Source organism: Panulirus ornatus, chromosome 68, assembly GCF_036320965.1.
Source record: "Panulirus ornatus isolate Po-2019 chromosome 68, ASM3632096v1, whole genome shotgun sequence".
Classification (NCBI taxonomy): Eukaryota; Metazoa; Arthropoda; class Malacostraca; order Decapoda; family Palinuridae; genus Panulirus; species Panulirus ornatus.
In genome coordinates, this window is record NC_092291.1 from 5,990,037 (window position 1) to 6,012,173 (window position 22,137).

General features: G+C 43.3%; 2 protein-coding genes across 6 annotated transcripts in view; one reads left to right on the forward strand and one right to left on the reverse strand.

The window, feature by feature from the left end:
* The window catches only part of LOC139747319 (saccharopine dehydrogenase-like oxidoreductase), a 139,987-nt gene that overhangs the window by 54,611 nt on the left and 63,239 nt on the right, over positions 1 to 22,137 (forward strand). Inside the window, exon 2 of the mRNA XM_071659487.1 lies at positions 15,913 to 15,992. The gene's annotated coding sequence lies outside the window, so the exon portion shown is untranslated. The remainder of the gene's footprint in view (positions 1 to 15,912; positions 15,993 to 22,137) is intronic.
* The window catches only part of LOC139747317 (uncharacterized), a 99,671-nt gene continuing 88,981 nt past the window's right edge, over positions 11,448 to 22,137 (reverse strand). For all 5 annotated transcript variants that reach the window (XM_071659484.1, XM_071659479.1, XM_071659482.1 and 2 more), the window contains one exon: positions 11,448 to 12,578. In XM_071659484.1, coding sequence (XP_071515585.1) covers positions 12,471 to 12,578 — 108 coding nt within the window. In that variant the 3' untranslated portion in view covers positions 11,448 to 12,470. The remainder of the gene's footprint in view (positions 12,579 to 22,137) is intronic.

A 22,137-nucleotide genomic window follows, 5' to 3' on the forward strand; every position in this document is an offset into this window, starting at 1 on the left:
ATATATATATATATATATATATAAGAAGAAAGTTAAGAGTAAATGTGAATAAGAGCAAGGTTATTAGGTACAGTAGGGTTGAGGGTCAAGTCAATTGGGAGGTAAGTTTGAATGGAGAAAAACTGGAGGAAGTAAAATGTTTTAGATATCTGGGAGTGGATCTGGCAGCGGATGGAACCATGGAAGCGGAAGTGAATCATAGGGTGGGGGAGGCGGCGAAAATCCTGGGAGCCTTGAAGAATGTGTGGAAGTCGAGAACATTATCTCGGAAAGCAAAAATGGGTATGTTTGAAGGAATAGTGGTTCCAACAATGTTGTATGGTTGCGAGGCGTGGACTATGGATAGAGTAGTGCGCAGGAGGGTGGATGTGCTGGAAATGAGATGTTTGAGGACAATATGTGGTGTGAGGTGGTTTGATCGAGTAAGTAATGTAAGGGTAAGAGAGATTTGTGGAAATAAGAAGAGCGTGGTCGAGAGAGCAGAAGAGGGTGCTTTGAAATGGTTTGGGCACATGGAGAGAATGAGTGAGGAAAGATTGACCAAGAGGATATATGTGTCGGAGGTGGAGGGAACGAGGAGAAGTGGGAGACCAAATTGGAGGTGGAAAGATGGAGCGAAAAAGATTTTGAGTGATCGGGGCCTGAACATGCAGGAGGGTGAAAGGCGGGCAAGGAATAGAGTGAATTGGATCGATGTGGTATGCCGGGGTCGACGTACTGTCAATGGATTGAATCAGGGCATGTGAAGTGTCTGGGGTAAACCATGGAAAGTTCTGTGGGGCCTGGGTGTGGAAAGGGAGCTGTGGTTTCGGGCATTATTGCGTGACAGCTAGAGACTGAGTGTGAACGAATGGGGCCTTTGTTGTCTTTTCCTAGCGCTACCTCGCACACATGAGGGGGGAGGGGGATGTTATTCCATGTGTGGCGAGGTGGCGATGGGAATGAAGAAAGGCAGACATTGTGAATTGTGTGCATGTGTATATATGTATATGTCTGTGTGTGTATATATATGTGTACATTGAGATGTATGGGTATGTATATTTGCGTGTGGGGACGTGTATGTATATACACGTGTATGGGGGTGGGTTGGGCCATTTCTTTCGTGTTTCCTTGCGCTACCTCGCAAACGCGAGACAGCGACAAAGCAAAATAAATAAATAAATAAAATATATATATATATATATATATATATATATATATATATATATATATATATATATATATATATATATAATGTATATATATATATAACAAACTCCTCCCATAAAGTAATATCGTCTCACCTGAGAGCTGATATATCCTTTGCCTAGGACATTACAGCTGACGCTATGGATTTCATTGAGAGAGAGAGAGAGAGAGAGAGAGAGAGAGAGAGAGAGAGAGAGAGAGAGAGAGAGAGAGAGCTAAGAAGGATAAACGGATTGAGGTTAGAAAGAAGGATGTAAGTGTGAAGTGGGGAAGGAAGGTCTCGGGGGATGCTCACAACAACAACTTCCAAGAAATCCAAACCACTTTTTTGTTGTTTACCCGTAACTCCCCCCCCCCCCCCCCCCCCCCCATCCTCTATAGCGCACACACACTCACACACACGAGCCTCCTTGGTTTACTGATTAGCGTTATGACCACGAGTCAGCAAGGGTCCTAAGGTCGGGCCCGTATTGGTTCGAATCCCGGGAGCAGCAGTCGGCCCACAACGGGGCTGGTCGATAAATGGGTACTTGACGCTGGCTGGTGTGTGTTACGGGGCAAACGTATGTGAAAGTCACTCCCTGTTATACACAAATAGTTATGACACTTACACAAGAATAGAGCAACTAGAGGACAAAACATGAGATTAAGTAGGAAACGAATTAGAGAAGATATAAAGAAATGCTTTCATATCATAAGAGTATTGAATAAATGGAAGAAATTGAGGAAATTGTGAATGTTGGCATCAGTATGCATAAGTTTACATAATCATATGATAGTGCAGAAAGTTCAATAGATAGGAGTGTAGATCCCCTTCCCTACAGTACATATAAGCACAGTAATCACAGATTCGCAGTTACACACAAGTACGAGTAGCCACTCGAAAGCCCAGTTCCCTCCAAACTAAGCTGGGAGGAACACGTCAGTATGATCATTAAACCTCGTGCACCTTGGACCCATGATGATTTTCATGAGTAACAGTAAGGATTATTAAGTGATCATTTACAATGGGTCTGACGTGAGGTGATGGTGACGTAGACCCACGGACCAAGGCCTCCAACAACGAGATGGAGCTAAAAGCAACTCGACTTCTTGGTACCTGACCGATGATCTGTTGGATGGACCTCTGCGACAAAGTATACACAAGGTTTACACTATATTTTTCGTCGAATGATAACGTTGTATTCCTGGGACTTAGACTTAAGAATATCTTTGCAACTTTTATTTTTCCCCAACTTACTAATGCCTCCCCACCTGGTCTTCTTCCATATCCATCACACAATAAGGGTCACCAGGAGGAGCAAGATTATCCTCGGTCCATCTTACACAAACTCTCAAGAGGCACACCCTCTCAACTCTCCAGCCACCTCTTACACCTCAGTTAGCATTGAAACTACAACACCATTCATACCATCCCACACTTGATCTGGGCTGTGCCGATGTTCCCGGTGATCTTCATCAATAATTATGAATCACGATCACTGTGGTGGGTGACCAAGGTGGTCACGACCATGAGTGTAGACCCCCCCCCCCCCCCCGGGACAACGCCTCAAGGTTAGCAATTGCCCAGGAGCAGAGCAGGTCATCCCAAGGTGACTTGACCTTCTCTGGTCTGGTCTGGTTCAGCTGCCCCGCCCTGCCTCGTCACTACCTCCAGCGGGGCAGGACAGGCGGAGAAGTTCCACCACTAGGACGACCGACCACGGAGAGAAGATAAAGCAGGTGTACCAGACGTTACTGAGGCACCTGACGTCCTGGCCCAGGGGCCGGCTGTTGCAGACGAAGGACGTCCATCTCGACAAGTGTCATTGTGACCTGCAACTTCTCAGGCGTCACGTGATCTTTAACTTCCCCGCGTCATGTGACCTGCAACTACCTGGCCTCACGTGATCTGCAACTCTCAGGGGTCACGTGACCTGCAACTTCCCAGGCGTCACGTGATCTACAACTCCCGGGCATCATGTGACCTGCAACTCCCGGGCGTCACGTGACCTGCAACTTCCGGGCATCATGTGACCTGCAACTCCCGGGCGTCACGTGACCTGCAACTTCCGGGCATCATGTGACCTGCAACTCCCGGGCGTCACGTGACTCCATCTCCCGGGCGTCATGTGACCTGCAACTCCCAGGTGTCACGTGACCTGCAACTTTCGGGCATCAAGTGACCTGCAACTCCCAGGCGTCACGTGATCTACAACTCCCGGGCATCATGTGACCTGCAACTCCCGGGCGTCACGTGACCTGCAACTTCCGGGCATCATGTGACCTGCAACTCCCGGGCGTCACGTGACTCCAACTCCCGGGCGTCATGTGACCTGCAACTCCCAGGTGTCACGTGACCTGCAACTTTCGGGCATCAAGTGACCTGCAACTACCGGGCGTCACGTGACTGCAATTCCCGGGCATCATGTGACCTGCAACTCCCGGGCGTCACGTGACCTGCAACTCCCAGGCGTTTGATCTCTTATAGTACTATCACATACAGTCTCAGAAGACCTAAAGGTTTGTAGCAGTTTGCATTGTCTTTATATTCCTTTATATGTGAAAGAAGTCGAAGAATGTAGTGTTGAACAGTCACTGTATGAGGGGTACATTTGCTAATCAGTTTAAGGAAGGAAATCGTTGATGAAAAGGAGAAGGAGCGAAGAAGACGGAACAGAGTCCTGATGGACACCATCGATGATTGAGAGAGGAAGAGTGGTTGGTTCAGCAACAGTTACAGCGATATACCGGCAGGAAGGGACGTTCGACATGAGGGATCAGAGTGAGGAAGGAAAGCCAGAAGGTTGTTCAGAGACTAGACCCCGATGAAACACCCCAACAAAAGCCTTTGATATATCAAGGACAACAACAAAGGATCCCTCACATATGGTCTTGCAGAGATGATGAGCAGACATTTGTAAGTTAGGAAAGGATATCACCAGTGGATCTCGCCAAGCGAGAAAAATTGCTGATGACGTGAAGATTGTGTGATCTGTGTTGTTTAAGGAGGTGGGAGATGAAAAAAGGTGAAGAACTTTGGGAATAGACGTTCGATAAACATGCCAGTCATTAGAAAGGTTAGAACGGTTATCCCTATATTCGGGACAAGCCGTATCAATCCATGTTACCAGGATGAAGGAAAAGTCTTGCATTACTTGTAGCAGCAGAGAAGACGCGCAGGTTCGGACACAAGTTTAGAAACACGTTCCCTCAAAGCATGAGGAAGGACGCCATCTGGTTCCTGCACCTTGCATGTGTTAAGAATGAGGAGTGCAATTTGGACTGTGTGGAAAAGATTATGAGGAAAGCCAGAGGATTGGTAAGGTGCTTCGGGGGCGAGGAAACAGTCATTCATTACAGAGTTTGAGGAGGAAAGAGACAAAAAGAGTTGCCTTGTCGTTAGTAGATACAGCTTGAGTGTCGTCGGAGCGGAATAGCGAAGGAAATGTATTACGACAGAGGCCAATAGAGCTACTTTTGGTTAAAGCCCAGAGAGACCATCCAGTAGAAAGAAAGTTGTCACACTTCCTTCAGATAAAGAAAGGCTTTTTGGCAGGAATAAGATATTTGGTGTGATTTTGGGCGGGGGAAAATGACGAACAGGAGTTAGTGGAAGTAGAGGTTTGCTAGCTCCGATGTGCCAGGGTCCTTGCCCAAGTGATCACAAAACAGGAATAGTTGAGCGATCAATAGGAAGATGATCGTGGTCAAGGATATATATGCTGAAATCCCTGCAGTAATCACTATTGCTATACATTCATCAGAGACAGGAGAATGACCACAGGAGAGATAGTAATTACCAATGAAATGAAATAGAGTGAGTCTGAAGTTATTGTTGTCAGAACAGAGGGGCAGCCGGAGGAGGAAAGGCGATTGGAAAGAAAAAAGTGATAAGAGTCTGGCCAGATGAACCAGTGGGGGGTGAAGTTGTTCAGCTGCAGTGTGAACGGTCAGGGATGTACAGCAGATCAAGAGTACTGGGAATATGGTCATGACGGTTTGCAACATGATGAAGGTGGCTGATAATCTCCTCCAGATTATCAAGGATGGAAAACGTAGGGTTTCGATGCCCTACCCCAACAGCTCTTGTGCGAGTATTTCATTCATTTCCTGTAATGTACATTAAGATCCAAGCTGACAACCTCAGCTTGAGGAGGAGAGGATGTCACGGCTTTGTGGCAGGAATTCAAATGACAATGAAATGAATCCTATTATCTGTGATCGAATTTCATTGCTGAGTTCTGTATCTACATTTCCTCGTGTGAATCCTGTTAATAGATGACATGGTCTGTAGGGTTCAGGAGAATATAGTGACCCCGCCCAGTACTGTGTCGTGGCCACACTCGTGATGTAAAAACAGGATTCTTGTTGGGATGTTCTAGTGAATATTGAAACAAGCACGAAAACTTGAGTCATAATGTAACAAGTAGGGAATAGTAAATCATAGAAACTTGGAGGGAAAAGTAGTGTCTCAGTTATAGGAACGTGGAAGAAGAGCAGTGAATCAATCAAAGGAACAAGGAGGGAGCGGCAGTGAATCAGAGTAACCTGAGGGGAACAGCAGTGAATCAGAGTAACCTGAGGGGAACAGCAGAGAGTTAAAGGACATGAATGAAGCAACAGTGACTCACGTCAACCGGAATGAAAGAGCAATGAGTCACACTAGACTAAAATGTCATTCACGTGAACGTAGTCCTCCAACCTCCTCAGCCACCGACTGCAGTGAGCTAGTGACCTTAACGCTGTGCTGGGCGAGTCGTCAAATGATTATTTACGTTTTAGGTACAAACTTTATAACTGTTACACGAGTATTGCTTGAGCGAGGGTGTCAGGTCGCAGTGGTTCAGGGGTTGGCTCAGAGAGCGTAGTTGGGGTCGACGATAATGCTCAGGGGACCGGCTGGGTTGGCCTGGATGGGGGACTGGGTCCAGGGTTTTCAAGGGTAAGTTGTTTAGTAAGGCAGTGATGGTGATGATGATGATGATGATGATGATGATGGCGATGATGATGATGATTATGATAATGATGATGATGAACTGTAAAAGTAAGAGTCATTGTTGTAAAGCGGAGGTAATGTTTGGAGAACCACAGACACAGTAGTTGTAGTACCAGGAAGTGCAGGCAGTAGTATTACAGCAGCAGCAGTATTACAGCAGCATGAGAATCAGTTGCAGGCTCACTGCTCAGCCATCACACCTCTAGCGTCACCACTCAGCTAAAGTAGCCGTGACGCCGCGACACAAGTCAGCTGATGTGACTCTGTGTGTGTGTATGTGTGTATGTGTGTGTGTGCACCCACACTAGTGGGGTGGGGGTCACGGTGTGGCCGAGACTCCGCCCTCGCGTATACACAGGCAAACACACGCATGCATGCACACATACTCCATCGCATGTAAGGACATTCGCAGAAGGCAAATTAAAGCTCTGATTAGGCCAGACGGCTAAGGTTGGCTGAGGCACATGGGCATGAGAAGTGTCTGTCATGATATTTCAGTGTTAGAACAGACGATAGTCGGGGTTCGGTACCCCATACTCGTCCTGACCATGTTGGAAGATTTAAGAGGTGCAGTAGGGAACAGTTTGGTAGGACAATTTATTTGGAAGTGCAAGAGAAAGGTTCTGGCATTATAAACACGGGGGAGATGTTTACATTATGAGACTTTATACTTTGGTATCATAGTAGACGATCTGTAAGGATGTCTTCAATGATCGTCCAGGTTGTGGTGAGTTGAGTGTGTTATAATTACGTGAGCGTTGTGGTGAAGGGAGTTTGTTGTGGTGAGGTGTATTGTGGTAAAGAGAGGGTTTTGTGGTGAGGTGAATGTATTCTGCTGAGGTAAGTGTTGTGTGGTTGGGCGAGTGTGTTGTGGTGAAGGGAGTGTACTGTGGTTAGGTGAGTATATTGTGATGAGGTGAATATTGTGGAGAAGGGAGTGTGTTGTGGTGCAGGGAGTGTGTTGTGGTTAGGTGAGTTTTGTGGTGAAGGGAGTGTGTTATGGTGAGGTGGATGTGTTGTGGTGAGTGCGTTGTGGTGAGATGAGCGTGGTGCGGTGAGATGAGCGTATTGTGGTGAGGTACTGGTTCACAGCCTGGTGCAAGATCCAGGGCTTGTCTCCTCCAGTATGTGCCGTGTACACTACCTGCCTCCCGTTTTGAGCCAGACGGTGCGAACCTTGGATCTTGTCAAAGGCCACGCTTAAGGTCATAACATGTTCCCCGGGAACGTATCGTCGTGCTCTAAACGTTAATATAGAAGGCCCCACATATGTGGTGGAACTACCCCGCCCCCGTACTGTACAAGTAAGTCATTACAAATATAATATTACGCAGGACTCACTAGCCTAGATAGGTCCCTTACCGGTAATAACTGGGAATATCCCGGTGTAAGTGTCAGACGCATACCACAGCAAACCTCTTAGAAAGACCCATTTCCAGACCAGAGGTAAAGTTCAGGCTGTAAGATGTCAAGCTACCGGAAAAGCACCGAAACGTGATTAAATGTCAACATGTGACTAGGACGTGAACCTAGCAACATTGAATGTCAACATGTGACTGGGACGTGAACCTAGCAACATTGAATGTCAACATGTGACTGGGACGTGAACCTAGCAACATTGAATGTCAACATGTGACTAGGACGTGAACCTAGCAACATTGAATGTCAACATGTGACTGGGACGTGAACCTAGCAACGTTTGGACAGTCGGTCCTCGTAACCTCTTCTTGATATATACTACTTTAATTCTCTGCTCCCAATTCTTTATATATATATATATATATATCTTCCGCAAAGCTTTTACTACCTCTTCTCTGTTTACCAAATCATTTTCCCTAACCCTCTCACTTTGCACACCACCTCGACCAAAACACCCTATATCTGCCACTCTATCATCAAACACATTCAACAGACCTTCAAAATATTCACTCCATCTCCTTCTCACATCACCACTACTTGTTATCACCTCCCCATTAGCGCCCTTCACTGAAGTTCCCATTTGCTCCCTTGTCTTACGCACTTTATTTACCTCCTTCCAGAACATCTTTTTATTCTCCCTAAAATTTAATGATACTCTCACCCCAACTCTCATTTGCCCTCTTTTTCACCTCTTGCACCTTTCTCTTGACCTCCTGTCCCTTTCTTTTATACATCTCCCACTCAATTGCATTTTTTCCCTGCAAAAATCGTCCAAAGGCCTCTCTCTTCTCTTTCACTAATTATCTTACTTCTTCAGCCCACCACTCACTACCCTTTCTAATCAACCCACCTCCCACTCTTCTCATGCCACAAGCATCTTTTGCGCAATCCATCACTGCTTCCCTAAATACATCCCATTCCTCCCCCACTCCCCTTACTTCCACTGTTCTCACCTTTTTCCATTCTGTACTCAGTCTCTCCTAGTACTTCCTCACACAAGTCTCCTTCCCAAGCTCACTTACTCTCACCACCCTCTTCACCCCAACATTCACTCTTCTTTTCTGAAAACCCATACAAATCTTCACCTTAGCCTCCACAAGATAATGATCAGACATCCCTCCATTTGCACCTCTTAGCACATTAACATCCAAAAGTCTCTCTTTCGCGCGCCTGTCAATTAACACGTAATCCAGTAACGCTCTCTGGCCATCTCTCCTACTTACATACGTATACTTATGTATAACTCGCTTTTTAAACCAGGTATTCCCAATCACCAGTCCTTTTTCAGCACATAAATCTAGAAGCTCTTCACCATTTCCATTTACAACACTGAACACCCCATGTATACCAATTATTCCCTCAACTGCCACATTACTCACCTTTGCATTCAAATCACCCATCACTATAACCCGGTCTCGTGCATCAAAACCACTAACACACTCATTCAGCTGCTCCCAAAACACTTGCCTCTCATGATCTTTCTTCTCATGCCCAGGTGCATATGCACCACTAATCACCCATCTCTCTCCATCAACTTTCAGTTTTACCCATATTAATCGAGAATTTACTTTCTTACATTCTATCACATACTCCCACACACACACACACACACACACACACACACACACACACATATATATATATATATATATATATATATATATATATGTGTGTGTGTGTGTGTGTGTGTATAAACATTGGTAAGATAGGAAAGAATATTACCAGTGGATCTCGCCTTACGGAGGCCATACTGGTGGTCGGGGAAAAGATTGTGAAATTCATAATATACTATGACGACGACACGAAATTAGGAACTGGAGTCCAAAGAGATGATAAGTAATGACCCAAAATACAACTAGCAATGTTTGGCATTATATAATGAAATAAACAGAAAGTTAGGCTTCTAATTCAGAAATATAACCTAGGAAACGAGATACATTCCTTACTCTTTGCAACGGTGTAGCCAGATAATAATGACAATGCACTGACCAGTTTTGGTCACCAAACTTTATCAAACATGATACAAAACTGAAATTAACAGAAAAATAGAAATTTGATTCAGTAAAAAAAAATGTAAGAAGACCGACTTAAGAGACCCAAGTTTTTCTAAAAAGGGAGGTTCTAAAATCCATCAGGTTTTCAAAGTAATTATTCTGAGTTGTATCATATTCTTAAGCACTCTTTACGATACAACTCGAAATAATTGCTTGGTGTTACGCAGAGATACAGTGGTAAAAAAATGGCATAAAGTTCAATCTGTCCTAAAACGTAGGAGTTTATTCAGCATTGGTTATGACACACTGCAACAAAACATCTTCAGATATATACATTGTCAATGTAAAGATTACTATTACATCTAGATTATGGCTAGACTTTAGTCATATCAAGTACCAGTGGATAAATCTTGTCATTAATCAATTACTCAGACGCAGACGTATTTCCAACTTCTCTTTTCTTTACAGAGCAGCGTCTTCTGACCTTCACCACAGTAACCGGCAGGCGGCTTGGATTACATCCTATTATGTCTGTTCATCCTTCCGAAACAGTTTCTATATCTATACAGTCTGTACACGTTCTTGTTCACAGCCATTTTCGTGCCAGCTATTATGCCTGGGGAAGAAGTGTGAAGGGAGGATCTTACCATCTGTCTACATAGATTAGGAGTATAATATCCAGTTACTGACCTCCAGCAGATAACCCATCATAACCAGCAGGTCTTCTGGTATCTCTCCCATGTACCCTGTTGTCTTCTCCAGTCGCTGGTGTCATTATGTTTCCTTGCTGGTGACGGGAGCCAGAATGTAGGTGCGTCACGCAGATGGTTCATAGAGTGAGTGAGGTCGTTAACAGCGTCGGGTTGGTGGGTAGTAGGCCAGTTCCTACCCCATACATGGGAGAGGGTGGAGGGGCAGGTAGGAGCTGTCAGTATGGCAGAAGGTCCTTCCTCGTGTTAAGTGGGTGCAGGTCAGTCACCTAGCCACGCACCAGCTTGTTCCTTCAAGGTTGTGAGGCTCACAACCCTCCCCTCCCCCTAGCGCCCCCCAGGCAGTGAACCGGTTCCTCCCAAGGCTGCGACGCACGTCACTCACACAACACTTCTACCTTGCTATAGCCATTCACTCACCACCATCCCACAATTCCAGGCTCACAAGTGCTATTACTCTGTTGGATTTTTCCTTATCTGTTCCTTGGGTATATCTGTGAGGCCGCTGAGTTAGGGAAATCCTCTAGAATATCAAAATCTAATGACTCGATCCACCGTCCATATTTGCATTTACGGGATGAAGTGGTTTAAAGGAAACCTTTCTTGTTCTGACAATATACTGAGAATATTACTGTACAAATTTTCAAATACAAGGTGTTCTTTCATATAGATTGTTGGCGTCCATGCAGAAGATGTATTGTCTCAATCTTATTGTCTTTGGTTGGAGGTACTGATGTCAAGACTTTCTTCATCTGATGTGATTTACAGCCATATCCTTTGCAAACAAGCAATGTCTTGTACTATGAGATATGTATCAAGTATCGTTTACACACTACAGAACCTCCCAGTGAAAATATGAAAAAAAATTTAGTTATAAAAAATCTCAAAGGGACAAACTGCTTTCTTCGTAATTCATCCATTACATTGACCTCAACCTATAACCAGACGAGACGCTGGCAGATTCTGGTCAAAAGTGCCATGTTACTGTGCCAAGTGGCAGGTAACCCATACTAGTACAGAACATCATCATGTGGTTCATTGTGCCTCCCGGACCGATCACCACCCGATACTTGGTGAATCTTTTTGCATTACGACGACCACGAGTGGTATGGCGGAATGAAGTCAGATTACATATTTAGGATAATAAAACTATGATAACTTGCTGAAACTGTTCACTTCTATCTGGTAAGTTCAAAGTAAGACATTATTTTACATCTCAAAATGATCTGAAAAAAGTGACAAAAATCTTTATTTAAAGTAAATCATAAAGTAGATTATAAAAAGAAATTCATATTGTTTGTTTTTTATGATTCATTATACAATTTTCTCATTCGTTATACATTTCACTATTAATTTCAGTGTAAATGAACAACTTAACGACAGTATATTAATAATTCCATCCAAGTATCATAAGGGTAAACTTAGGTGAATTGTCATGCGTGTAGGGACATCAGCTCTAGAGTATACATTGATTATCCAATACATATATGAAGAAAATAAGTTTGTGACACTTGTAGTGAGGGAAAACAATTACAACAATGTATTGCTCGCCTTTTGCTGCATACATTTCCTTTCACTTCCTACAGGTGTGACAAGTCATATTTTCGGTGATTGTGTCTATTCTACGTTTTATTTTGTCTTTACTGAGAAACATATCATGGATCTCCTTGCTTCATATCTATATCACCCAACCACCACCACACAACCAACAGCAGCAAACACCTCACCACACATGGACCCGTAGCCAGATAAACTAACAAATATGTTGATGTCATTGTGAGAAAGATAACCAGATACACTACTGATATGACAGCCAATTGTCAAGTGAGGCACTGTGCGTTATACTAAGGTTTAAACCTAACTCAAGAGTCTTTAGTATACTACATAATGCAAGAGCTGACTGACCTGTTCTGAAACGCTTTTGTCATCTCTTTCAAGAGGCTACTCTTCCTACTGGAAAAGTTAACGTATGTTGCCTGACACTCACACTCTGGATCTTGTGATGTTATTCACCAAAATTACGATTTGATTACAGTCTGAATTCATCCTTACCTGGTGACCCTCGTGTGGCGGGGGAAGGTGAGAGTGCACAGGCACCAGTGAGGGTGTGAGTCAAGGGAAGGTGAGGGTGTAGGGGCACCATTGAGGGTGTGGGTCAGATGAATGTATGGATAAAGAAGGTCACGGGGAGGTATCCAGCTGGAGGAGTTCGTGTGAGGTCAACAGCGGCGAAGCATGGCCGAGGTCGTTGTGTGGTGGGTGCAGGAGGCTGCCTGACAGGAGCTTGGTCTGCCGCACAGGGGAACAAGGCAGACAGTTATTATATAATCAATACAAATTTACATACACTGTGATAATACAGGAGAGAGACACAGGTTGTTGCTAGTTAATCTAGTACTGTTATACTAAACCAGCCAATCATATAGTTGCTACCTTATTCGTAGTTTATCATGAAGGAATTATGTAACAGCTAATATTAATATTCATAGCTTGTTACAGCAACCAGTTACTTTGTTTCGTCAGCTGTCATTTGTTGTGCCCTAACTACCGCACGTAACATGCAGGGTGATGACACAGACGGTCACTTACATAATACTTCATAGTTGATCATTATAATCCACCAGTAGGGGTAGAGTAGTATCATTGTTGATCATTATAATCCACCAGTAGGGGTAGAGTAGTATCATTGTTGATCATTATAATCCACCAGTAGGGGTAGAGTAGTATCATTGTTGATCATTATAATACACCAGTAGGGGTAGAGTAGTATCATTGTTGATCATTATAATACACCAGTAGGGGTAGAGTAGTATCATTGTTGATCATTATAATCCACCAGTAGGGGTAGAGTAGTATCATTGTTGATCATTATAATCCACCAGTAGGGGTAGAGTAGTATCATTGTTGATCATTATAATCCACCAGTAGGGGTAGAGTAGTATCATCTTCGTGTAACTCCACATTGCTCTTTGTCCTATAACTACACACAACATCTTTAACCACCATCACTACATATCGTAGTATAACGATAAAGACAGTTACGTAACTACTCATGAACAGTTGCAGGGTATCCCAACCCCCAACCCCAGATCCAGAACACCTCTGAACATCAACCCCTCCCCCTCCCCTCTCCCTTCCTTGCCCCACATTACCGGCTGTAAGGATATCAATGACCTCTGGACCTCGACCTTCCCTTCCGTGATCCTGGCTGGTATAACGGTCCAGGGCCCCTACATTATATAACCCATAGCGTGGGTTCGAATCCTGTTCAGCACTGTTGTAGATTTGATGATTTTACTGATTGTCGTCACAACCAGACTGCCATCACAGTGGTCCTCACCATAGATGTTTACTTAGATCCAAACACCTGAGCCTCTGCTACCAGTGGTCCACTTACACTTGGGTCAGTGGTACCGCCTCACCATCCACATGACACGATTACCCATCTTCTGTATACATGTAATAAGGACTAAACTGCACCCTCACCTGACTACTTTCCTATAGAACCTTACCTAAAAAAAATTTACCTAAAGAACCTTGCCTACAGAACCATACTCTGAGAACCTTACCAAGAAACCCTTAACTAAAGAACCTTACCTATAAAACCTTAATTAAAGAACATTATCTAGAAAACCTTGGCTAAAGAACCTTACCTAGAAAGCCTTAACTAAAGAACCTTACCTAGAAAACCTTAACTAAAGAACATTATCTAAAAAACCTTAACTAAAGAACCTTACCTAGAAAACCTTAACTAAACAACCTTACCTAGAAAACTTTAACTAAAGAACCTTACCTAGAAAACCTTAATTAAAAAAGCTTACCTAGAGAACCATACAAAGAAAACTATACCGACAGAACTTAAACAGAGACCATTTCCCGGAAAATCCCACCTATAGAATCTTAACAAGAGAATCTCACCTAAAGAACCTTACGCAGAGAACCTCACCTAAAGAACCTTATGTAGTGAACCTCACCTAAAGAACAATACGTAGGGAACCTCCCCTAAAGAACCTTACCAAGGGACTTTCAGCTACAAAACCTCGCCTAGAAAACTTGACCTGGATAACTTTACCCATAGAACCTTACCTACAGAACTCATCACCCATCATGAGCGCTGATTAGCTTTTACAATGTAGCGATCTTAAGATTTCACAACTCAGGGTCACTACCCTCCCTGCGGCACGGGCACCCAGCATGTAGGGAGGTCACAACCCCACCTTGAGGACCCTACCTGACGGCCCCGAGTGTGGCCAGCCATAGACAGGTTTAGACACGACAGGTGTGGCCACAGGCGACACGGCAAGTTTAGCGTTAGGTGGACCTGGGTTAGGGGTAGGAGGGGGGAGAAGCTTCGGTCATTACACCGTCGTAAGGAACATAACTACACGATATCATTCCTATATCATCAACCTTAGTCAGGATTCTCTGTTACTGCCTTGAAACAAAAGCACCCAGAAACTACCTCAAAAACTATCATTATCATTATTATTGTTATTATCAATATTGTTATAATTATTATTATTATGATTATTATTATTATTATTATCATTATTATTATTATTATTATTATTATTATTATTATTATTATTATTATTATTATTATTATCATCATCATTATTATTATATCATTATTATTATTATTATTATTATTATTATTATCATTAATGATATTATCAACATCAATATTATCATTAATGATATTATTATCATACATATTATCATCATCATCATTATCATTATCATCATTATCTTTATCATCATTATTATCATTATTATAAACATTATCATCATTATTATCATTATTATTAACATCGTCATTATCATCATCATTATTATCATTATTATTAACATCATCATCATTATCATCATCATTATCGTTGCATGACCCACATGAAGGTAACTCGCCTAAGAATGTGTCAGCATATGCGTTATATTCGCCAAGCAAAACCTGTATAACAAAGCCAAAATGAGGACTAGAAGTTAATAAGCAAGTTCAGGTCTGTGTTATGTACAAGCAGTAGCCTGAATTCTAGCCAGGACAGAGCTGTGGCCGCACAACAAGTGTCTCTTGCAAGAACATGAATAAGAAACTCCTGCTGACGGGGAACAAGTTGGCAACAGTAATGAGAGGAGCAACGTTGACTGTTTATGATCAGTCAGGCCAGACCAGGTGACGTGGTGGTCCTGCTACATAATTAATCCGTGATGAATCACTGGGAAATGTTTGTTGTTATACAGGACTAATGTAGAGTGTGTGAAGGGAAGCTATACTGTAGAGAGATGTAAGGCAGCCACCACCATGATTGAAGCTAATGTACCATGTGGTAGAGGTGTATAGAACGTTATCTGTGAATAGTATCGAACCCCAGAAATCCTGCTTCTCTATCATCATACCCCACCTAATCTGCTACTCTACTATCATATCCTACCTCACCACACCTGCTTCTATACTGTCATACCCTACCATGCCTGCTGCTCTACTACTGTACCCCATCTCAATTGCTCTACCAGAATTAAAATCTGCCCGATGTATGTATGTGTATGAATGTATGTGTATGTATGTAAGTATGTGTGTATGTATGTATGGCCTATACTACTAAAACTATTGTGATTCTTCTTAAAGGTGGACGTTGCTGGACAAGGGTTGTCGAGAGGCCTTTACCACGAGGATACAGCTTCGACTGCATCGCGTCTTATCACAAGGCAAGATAAACTTTTTCGTATGTTCTCCCGCGTGTTGATTCTATCACATGTTAAAATGTGAAGGAAATTGAAATTTTATTAAGATGACGAGATTCTTTTCAATTGTCTGCTTTCAAATTGTAGGTCTTGTGATAACAATAATGACGATGTTTATGATAAAACTATGTGTACATGGTTCTTTACAATTCTTAGCATAATAGTCAGTATAGTTACATGTTTTGGCATATCCATGTAGAGTACATTGATTACTTAATGAATCCACACTAATTCCACAGTGAATATCAATGGTTAATCACCTTAAAAGTCGGTTTTAAACTTGGTCCTTCAATAAACCTGGTCCTTCAAGGCTTTCGAGAGTTTGTAAAGGTTGTTGAGGTTAGGTTATCTGTCACTTCAGCAGTGCCAGGTTGACATGAGGATGCTCGTAGACTTGTACTCATACCTGAGTCGTGTACTTTACTACCATGTCTCCCTCTATATACACTATACATTTACTTGACTATTACTGTCCTCCACCTGATAATCTTCTCACTGACCTTCAAGTCGTATGTTATCTGTATTTCCGCTGTACTCAGTTGACCCTGGTGACCTGTGTGGGCGTGCTTCGATATACACCTTCCTGCCTACGTTCAGCTGCACTGCCTTGCCTTCCATATGTGCCCTCGTGAGGCAGGTGTATGTGCATTTGTGGATATGGCCCACAGATATAATGTCATTGCGGGATAGGTGACGTGTATATGTACATATTGTTTTGCATAACAAATTTCGAAAATTAGAAATCTAAACAAAAGAAACAACCTTAATTACAATAGTTGTGATGCATGTCTTTCGTGACAAATATCATCCATGATTTCCTCCAATGATGTTATCGGTTACTTTTGGTTTCCATCATGGAGGAGGAGGAGGAGGAAGAGCACAATATGTACCTGAGGATGACGTCACGTGATCCGCAGGGGAAAGGAAGGAACTCTGAGGACCCAACCTAACCTAACCTAACTGAGGAAGTGTGTGTGTGTGTAAGACAACTTGTGAAGATGTGTGAAGATGAAATGATGGTAGAGAGAGAGAGAGAGAGAGAGAGAGAGAGAGAGAGAGAGAGAGAGAGAGAGAGAGAGAGAGAGAGAGAGAGAGAGAGCCAGTGAGAACTTATCATAATGTCAGACCTGTTGAAGATCCCATTGATCTGTCACTGATATCATCATGTGTGACCTGACCAGATACTGACCTCATATGAACAAAAGTTATCAACTGTAATGTCAGAGTTTCACATGACCCACGAACCTCATTGTTCAAATTCATGTTGACCTGGGTAATGACCCGAGACATGCTGACGTCATCAAAGCTAAACTATAACTTGGTGTTGACTCCGGATGACCCACGTCATAACGTGGTAGTAGGTAACGCTGCCCGGACAGCCACACCTCACCTGGGAGCCAGCACTGGCCCAGGCCAGCCAGCCATGTCATGACGATTGATGCTGGGCTCAGTAACGACCCCATGTGACAGTTTGTCTGGTCGGCCGGGACAGTGGACGTCAGTTTTCGTAGAAGTGACACTATCACAGCGGGGCACGTAGACATCAGAGATCAGTCTTCAATAATATCTTCTGTAGAGTATCTTTCTTTATCTATTACTTTCTTTTATCTGCGAGGGAGTGTCTATCTCTCAGTCCTCAGAGAACGTAAGGTATCACGTGAAACAACTCATACACTACACTAGTAAAGCAGATAAAGTTATTTTCTCAGGCTTTTAGCGTGCAGGCAAATGTCATTAATGAATAAGAAAAAACACTTCATGCATATATAGACAGCCTGCTTAGCTAAATGACTTTCCAAATAACATTAGAAAGTATACATTACTCAGCCGAGGACCTTGACTTTTAAGTAGCATACACCAGAGCTGTTGACCTTTAGTCGCTTCAGTGAAGTTGTTCGGCTTTCAATATAAAGTTTATATGTGAGGTAAGGCGGGGCGGACCAGTGTATACCTTCATGTGATGGCTTCCTTGTACAAACTATGTGGAAATGTTGTCATCCTTTAGTAGGTCAGCCAGTTATGTGGATATGTTGATCGGTTTAGCTAGGCATCGCTAACAACTTTTGTCGCTCTGCCTTCCTTCACTTTTCCATAGACAAAACAACCCTCTTTGGTTCCCGTTTCTCCTCTAACTCTGCCTTGGATAACTCTTCCATTCCTTTACCTCTGACGCTCCTCCTACTAATCCTAAGCCCTTTCTCGTAATCTCTTTTCGAACTTCCTAAAAAGCGCTTCTCTCTCTCTGGACACAATCAAGGCTTATGGTTCAGAGGGCATCCATTCCCGTGTACTGAGAGTGTGCTTCTGAACTAGCACCTGTTCTTCACTTATCTGTTCCCTTCTAACCCCTCTAATCATCATCTTGTTGCTTTGACATCATCATTTGCAGTCTTTGATTCGCTCCTCATCTCCCATATCTTCAGACATCTTGAATATCACACTCTTCCTTTCTAATTACTAGTGTGGTTTCCGTAAAGCGAGATCCACTGGTGATATTTTTTCCTCTGGTCACCATCCCTGAAAGATTCTGGGATGTAGCATCGGGGTCTCATCTCTGAGCCCCCTCTTTTGGCTTCCCTCCCTCACTTTTTGGTTTCTCCTTCATACCTAGCTTCCTCTCTGGCGCTGGCCGATCTATCTTTATGTCTGTTGATGGACCAGCCTCTCCCCCTTTCTCCGTCAACAGTGGTGTCCCTGTCGTGTCATCTATATTTTCCCCCTTTCTGACGAACGATCACCTTTCTTCCACAAATGACCAAATACACGCATACGCTGACGACTTAACACTGCATTCCTCCACATCCTTCAGTTCTTCTCCTTCTTCTCTTACTCGATCTGCATCTCATCTCGACATAGCTTCCTCAATAAACTCAGACTCAGTGGGGTAGACGAAACCTCAGTGGGGTATACGAAACCTGGTTAAGTTTGACGCTCCCAAGACCCAGTTTCCGCCCATCTCTCTATCGAAAATTCCTCACCACTTTCCTCTCCCCTTCGACTGTTCTATAATACCATTTCTTGACTCAATGAACACACTAGGTATTACTGTAACATCCACTTTACGGAAATAGCTAATCTAGCCTCTACGAAACTGGGAGCCCTGTTTAGATGTCGAAATTTCTTTTCTTCCTAACAGGTGCTTCGTTTACGCAAAGGATTGGTCCATCCTTGTATGGGGTAGTGTTCTCACATTTGGGTAGTTTAGCCCTGCATCTTTGATAGCGTGCATTAGAAAGAGGTCAGACTTATAAACTCTTCCTGGCTAACTTCAAAACTTGACCCGCTTGCCCTTCGCCGCAAAGCTGGTGCACTTTACCCTCTTCTATAGGTGTTACTTTGGTGTTTGCTTCCGAGAGCTGACTGCTTGTGTGCCTCCACCACTAGCTAGACCACACAATACTCGGCAAGCTGCTGCGTCACATGACTATTGTGTGGTTGTTGGCAACTCAAGTGTGGGCCGTTTTGATAACCGTTTCTTTCCCTATACCACGGAGCTTTGGAACACTACCCTCTCGTGTTTTTCCCAATAACTATGATCTAGCACATTTTAAAAGACAGGTTTTTCACTTCCTCTAAAATTCGTAGATAGTTTCCCTTGTGTCTTATTTTTCCAATTCATAAACCTCTATATATTTCAATTAAAGTTCGGCCTCGATGTGGAAGTTTTCCGTGACTGAAGCCTCTTGCGTTGAAAAAAAAAAAAAGGCCCTAAGATCCTTGGACACGGCGATATGACCCCTCCGTATGATGGTCTTCCCTTTCATCCAATCCTTAAGAGTCAGGTCAAAGGTCACGTCTTCATCTTTATTGGTCGTGCCGTCGTGATCAAGGGTCCTGCCGCCGTACAAAGAAGATCAGTAATTAATGCACGTCTGAGTGGTCAACAGAGCAGAGGTTATGGGTGAGGCAGAGGCTGTCGGGTTATGCCGTTGACGTCAGTAATGATGAAGCCCTGAAAGGCAATCTAATCTTTTTAAACATGTACAACGGACCTGCACACTGAGCACTCCCTAACCAAGTTTATTTTTCAGATTATAATACACGACTGTCATGTTGACTTCCTCACCTTCATCACGTCAGCTTGAGAAGAAATACTTACAACCAAATGATCCATACCCGAGCAGCCATGCTAATTTGTCATAAAGAATTCGTGGCTGATCAAATAATCATATTGTTGTTATTGATTCAGGCGGACGAAAGACAGTGTAGCTGACACACCTTTACAAAAACGACTGAATGGTAGAATAGATGAATAACTGCCAGACACTCGTTAGTTTTGAATGAACTGAAGTTGTACAGAAGTCCATGTAGAATCAGAGAACATTAAGAACATAAAGAAATGAATGTGGAATGGATTGATAAGTAAGAGAAGAGTACTGAAACCAGAAGAAAGGCATCCAGTCGCATAGATTCTAATCAGAGCAGATTCTTCAGTCGTCTAAACTAGGAACAAAAAAAAGTACAACACTCGATTCAGCGAGAGGAACTAGTCACATGGACTCTAGAAATCAATACGCGAGAGGAACAGGAAGAGTAGGTGGGCGCTGGGTTAGGACAAAACCCGTCCTGATGCAGCCGTGACCTCAACTAAACTCAGACGCTGTCTGCCTGCGTCTCTGTCCCCAAGGTTTCGTCCAGGGCAGCAGTGCAGCTGAACTTAAAACTTAAGGAACAATAGTGAGATGGCAGAACGCCTGACGCAAGAATCAACCGTGAAGACTCAGACCCACTGTATGCAAAGTCAAGCAAATACATCTTGATGATGAGTGGGCAAGAATAAAGGAACCTTAACCTTTGATGGACGGGAGGGTAAACATCAGCTCACCAAGAACACGACGATGGAAAAGCTTATCAAGTAACTTAACGTAACCATATATGTTATAACTGTATGAAGATGACACTGCATAACTTATGTTGCATCTTGTTGAAATGTTAAGACGTAAACCATGTGGATGGCTGCATCACACTGTGTCTTACTGGAAACCTAACCTGAATCACAGTACTCGTGCCGGTCAGTGTGTCGGTGCATAACCTGTGTTGCAATAGTCGATGTCTTAAGACAGTCATGGATATCTGAGCCATGTAACTTGCACATATGTTATGGAACGATGTGTAACCTCAGCTACGTCTTTCACTAGTGTTGGTACAATAACGAACACTAGGACAACACTCGTCATGTTCATCATGATGATATATAGAAATATAAATCCTCCGTTGCCAACAGTCATTTCTCCAGCCTTGGCAAACCTCTCATAAATGCTGTCGTCAGTAAACAGAATTCTACAAGCTTCAGTAAACCCTATCCCGTCACGAATATTCGGGACACTCGGTAAATCCTCCAGTTTGGTCACTTAACTAAACTACTGACTAAAAACTTAGCACATGAGGGCCAGTGAGCAGAGAGCCAGAGGTTTGGCAACATCACCTACTGCTGCGTTCTCAGTATATCAAAGAACCTCACACACGGTTATGTGAAGGAATTTAAAAGTAAACTGACGTTGATGTAAACCAATTCGTCAATTGCCACGGGAATCCCAAGAGTCTTACGGAGAACATCAGGTGTGCAGGCTGGACCGCTGTGTCTGCTGCTACCCTCTGTCTCCAGACCCACCACCTCTACCATCCCACCTCCCCTCTTGATGCACCTGCCTGCCACTACCTGGCTACAGTTACCACGTCACATATTGCTAACTGTATCTACCAGCCTGTGAGTGCACACGATCCGTCAACCCTTGATTACACAAACCAGAAACATCTCTATGCTCAAAGTGGTAAAGGTGAATCTTGCCTAGCAACCAGTTGTTCCTCTGGAACAGTGATTGGTTCGAACTATAATTATAACTCCGGCCAATCTCATGCACAAGGTTCAATGCTCTGTTTCACTTGACCTTCAGATGCACATCATAACCACTTGGTACAGTATTATCGAAGAAACTGTCAGAGAAGCCACGGGCCTGAGGTGGGTCCAAAGTGGCACTGTCACTCACCATGATAATGAGGATGGTATGTGTACTACTTCCCCCAACCTACTGTCACAATGGCTCTAGTGATGACAAGATAAATAGTATCAACGTTAGCTTCTCTTGGGTCTTGTACTGGACGACCCAGC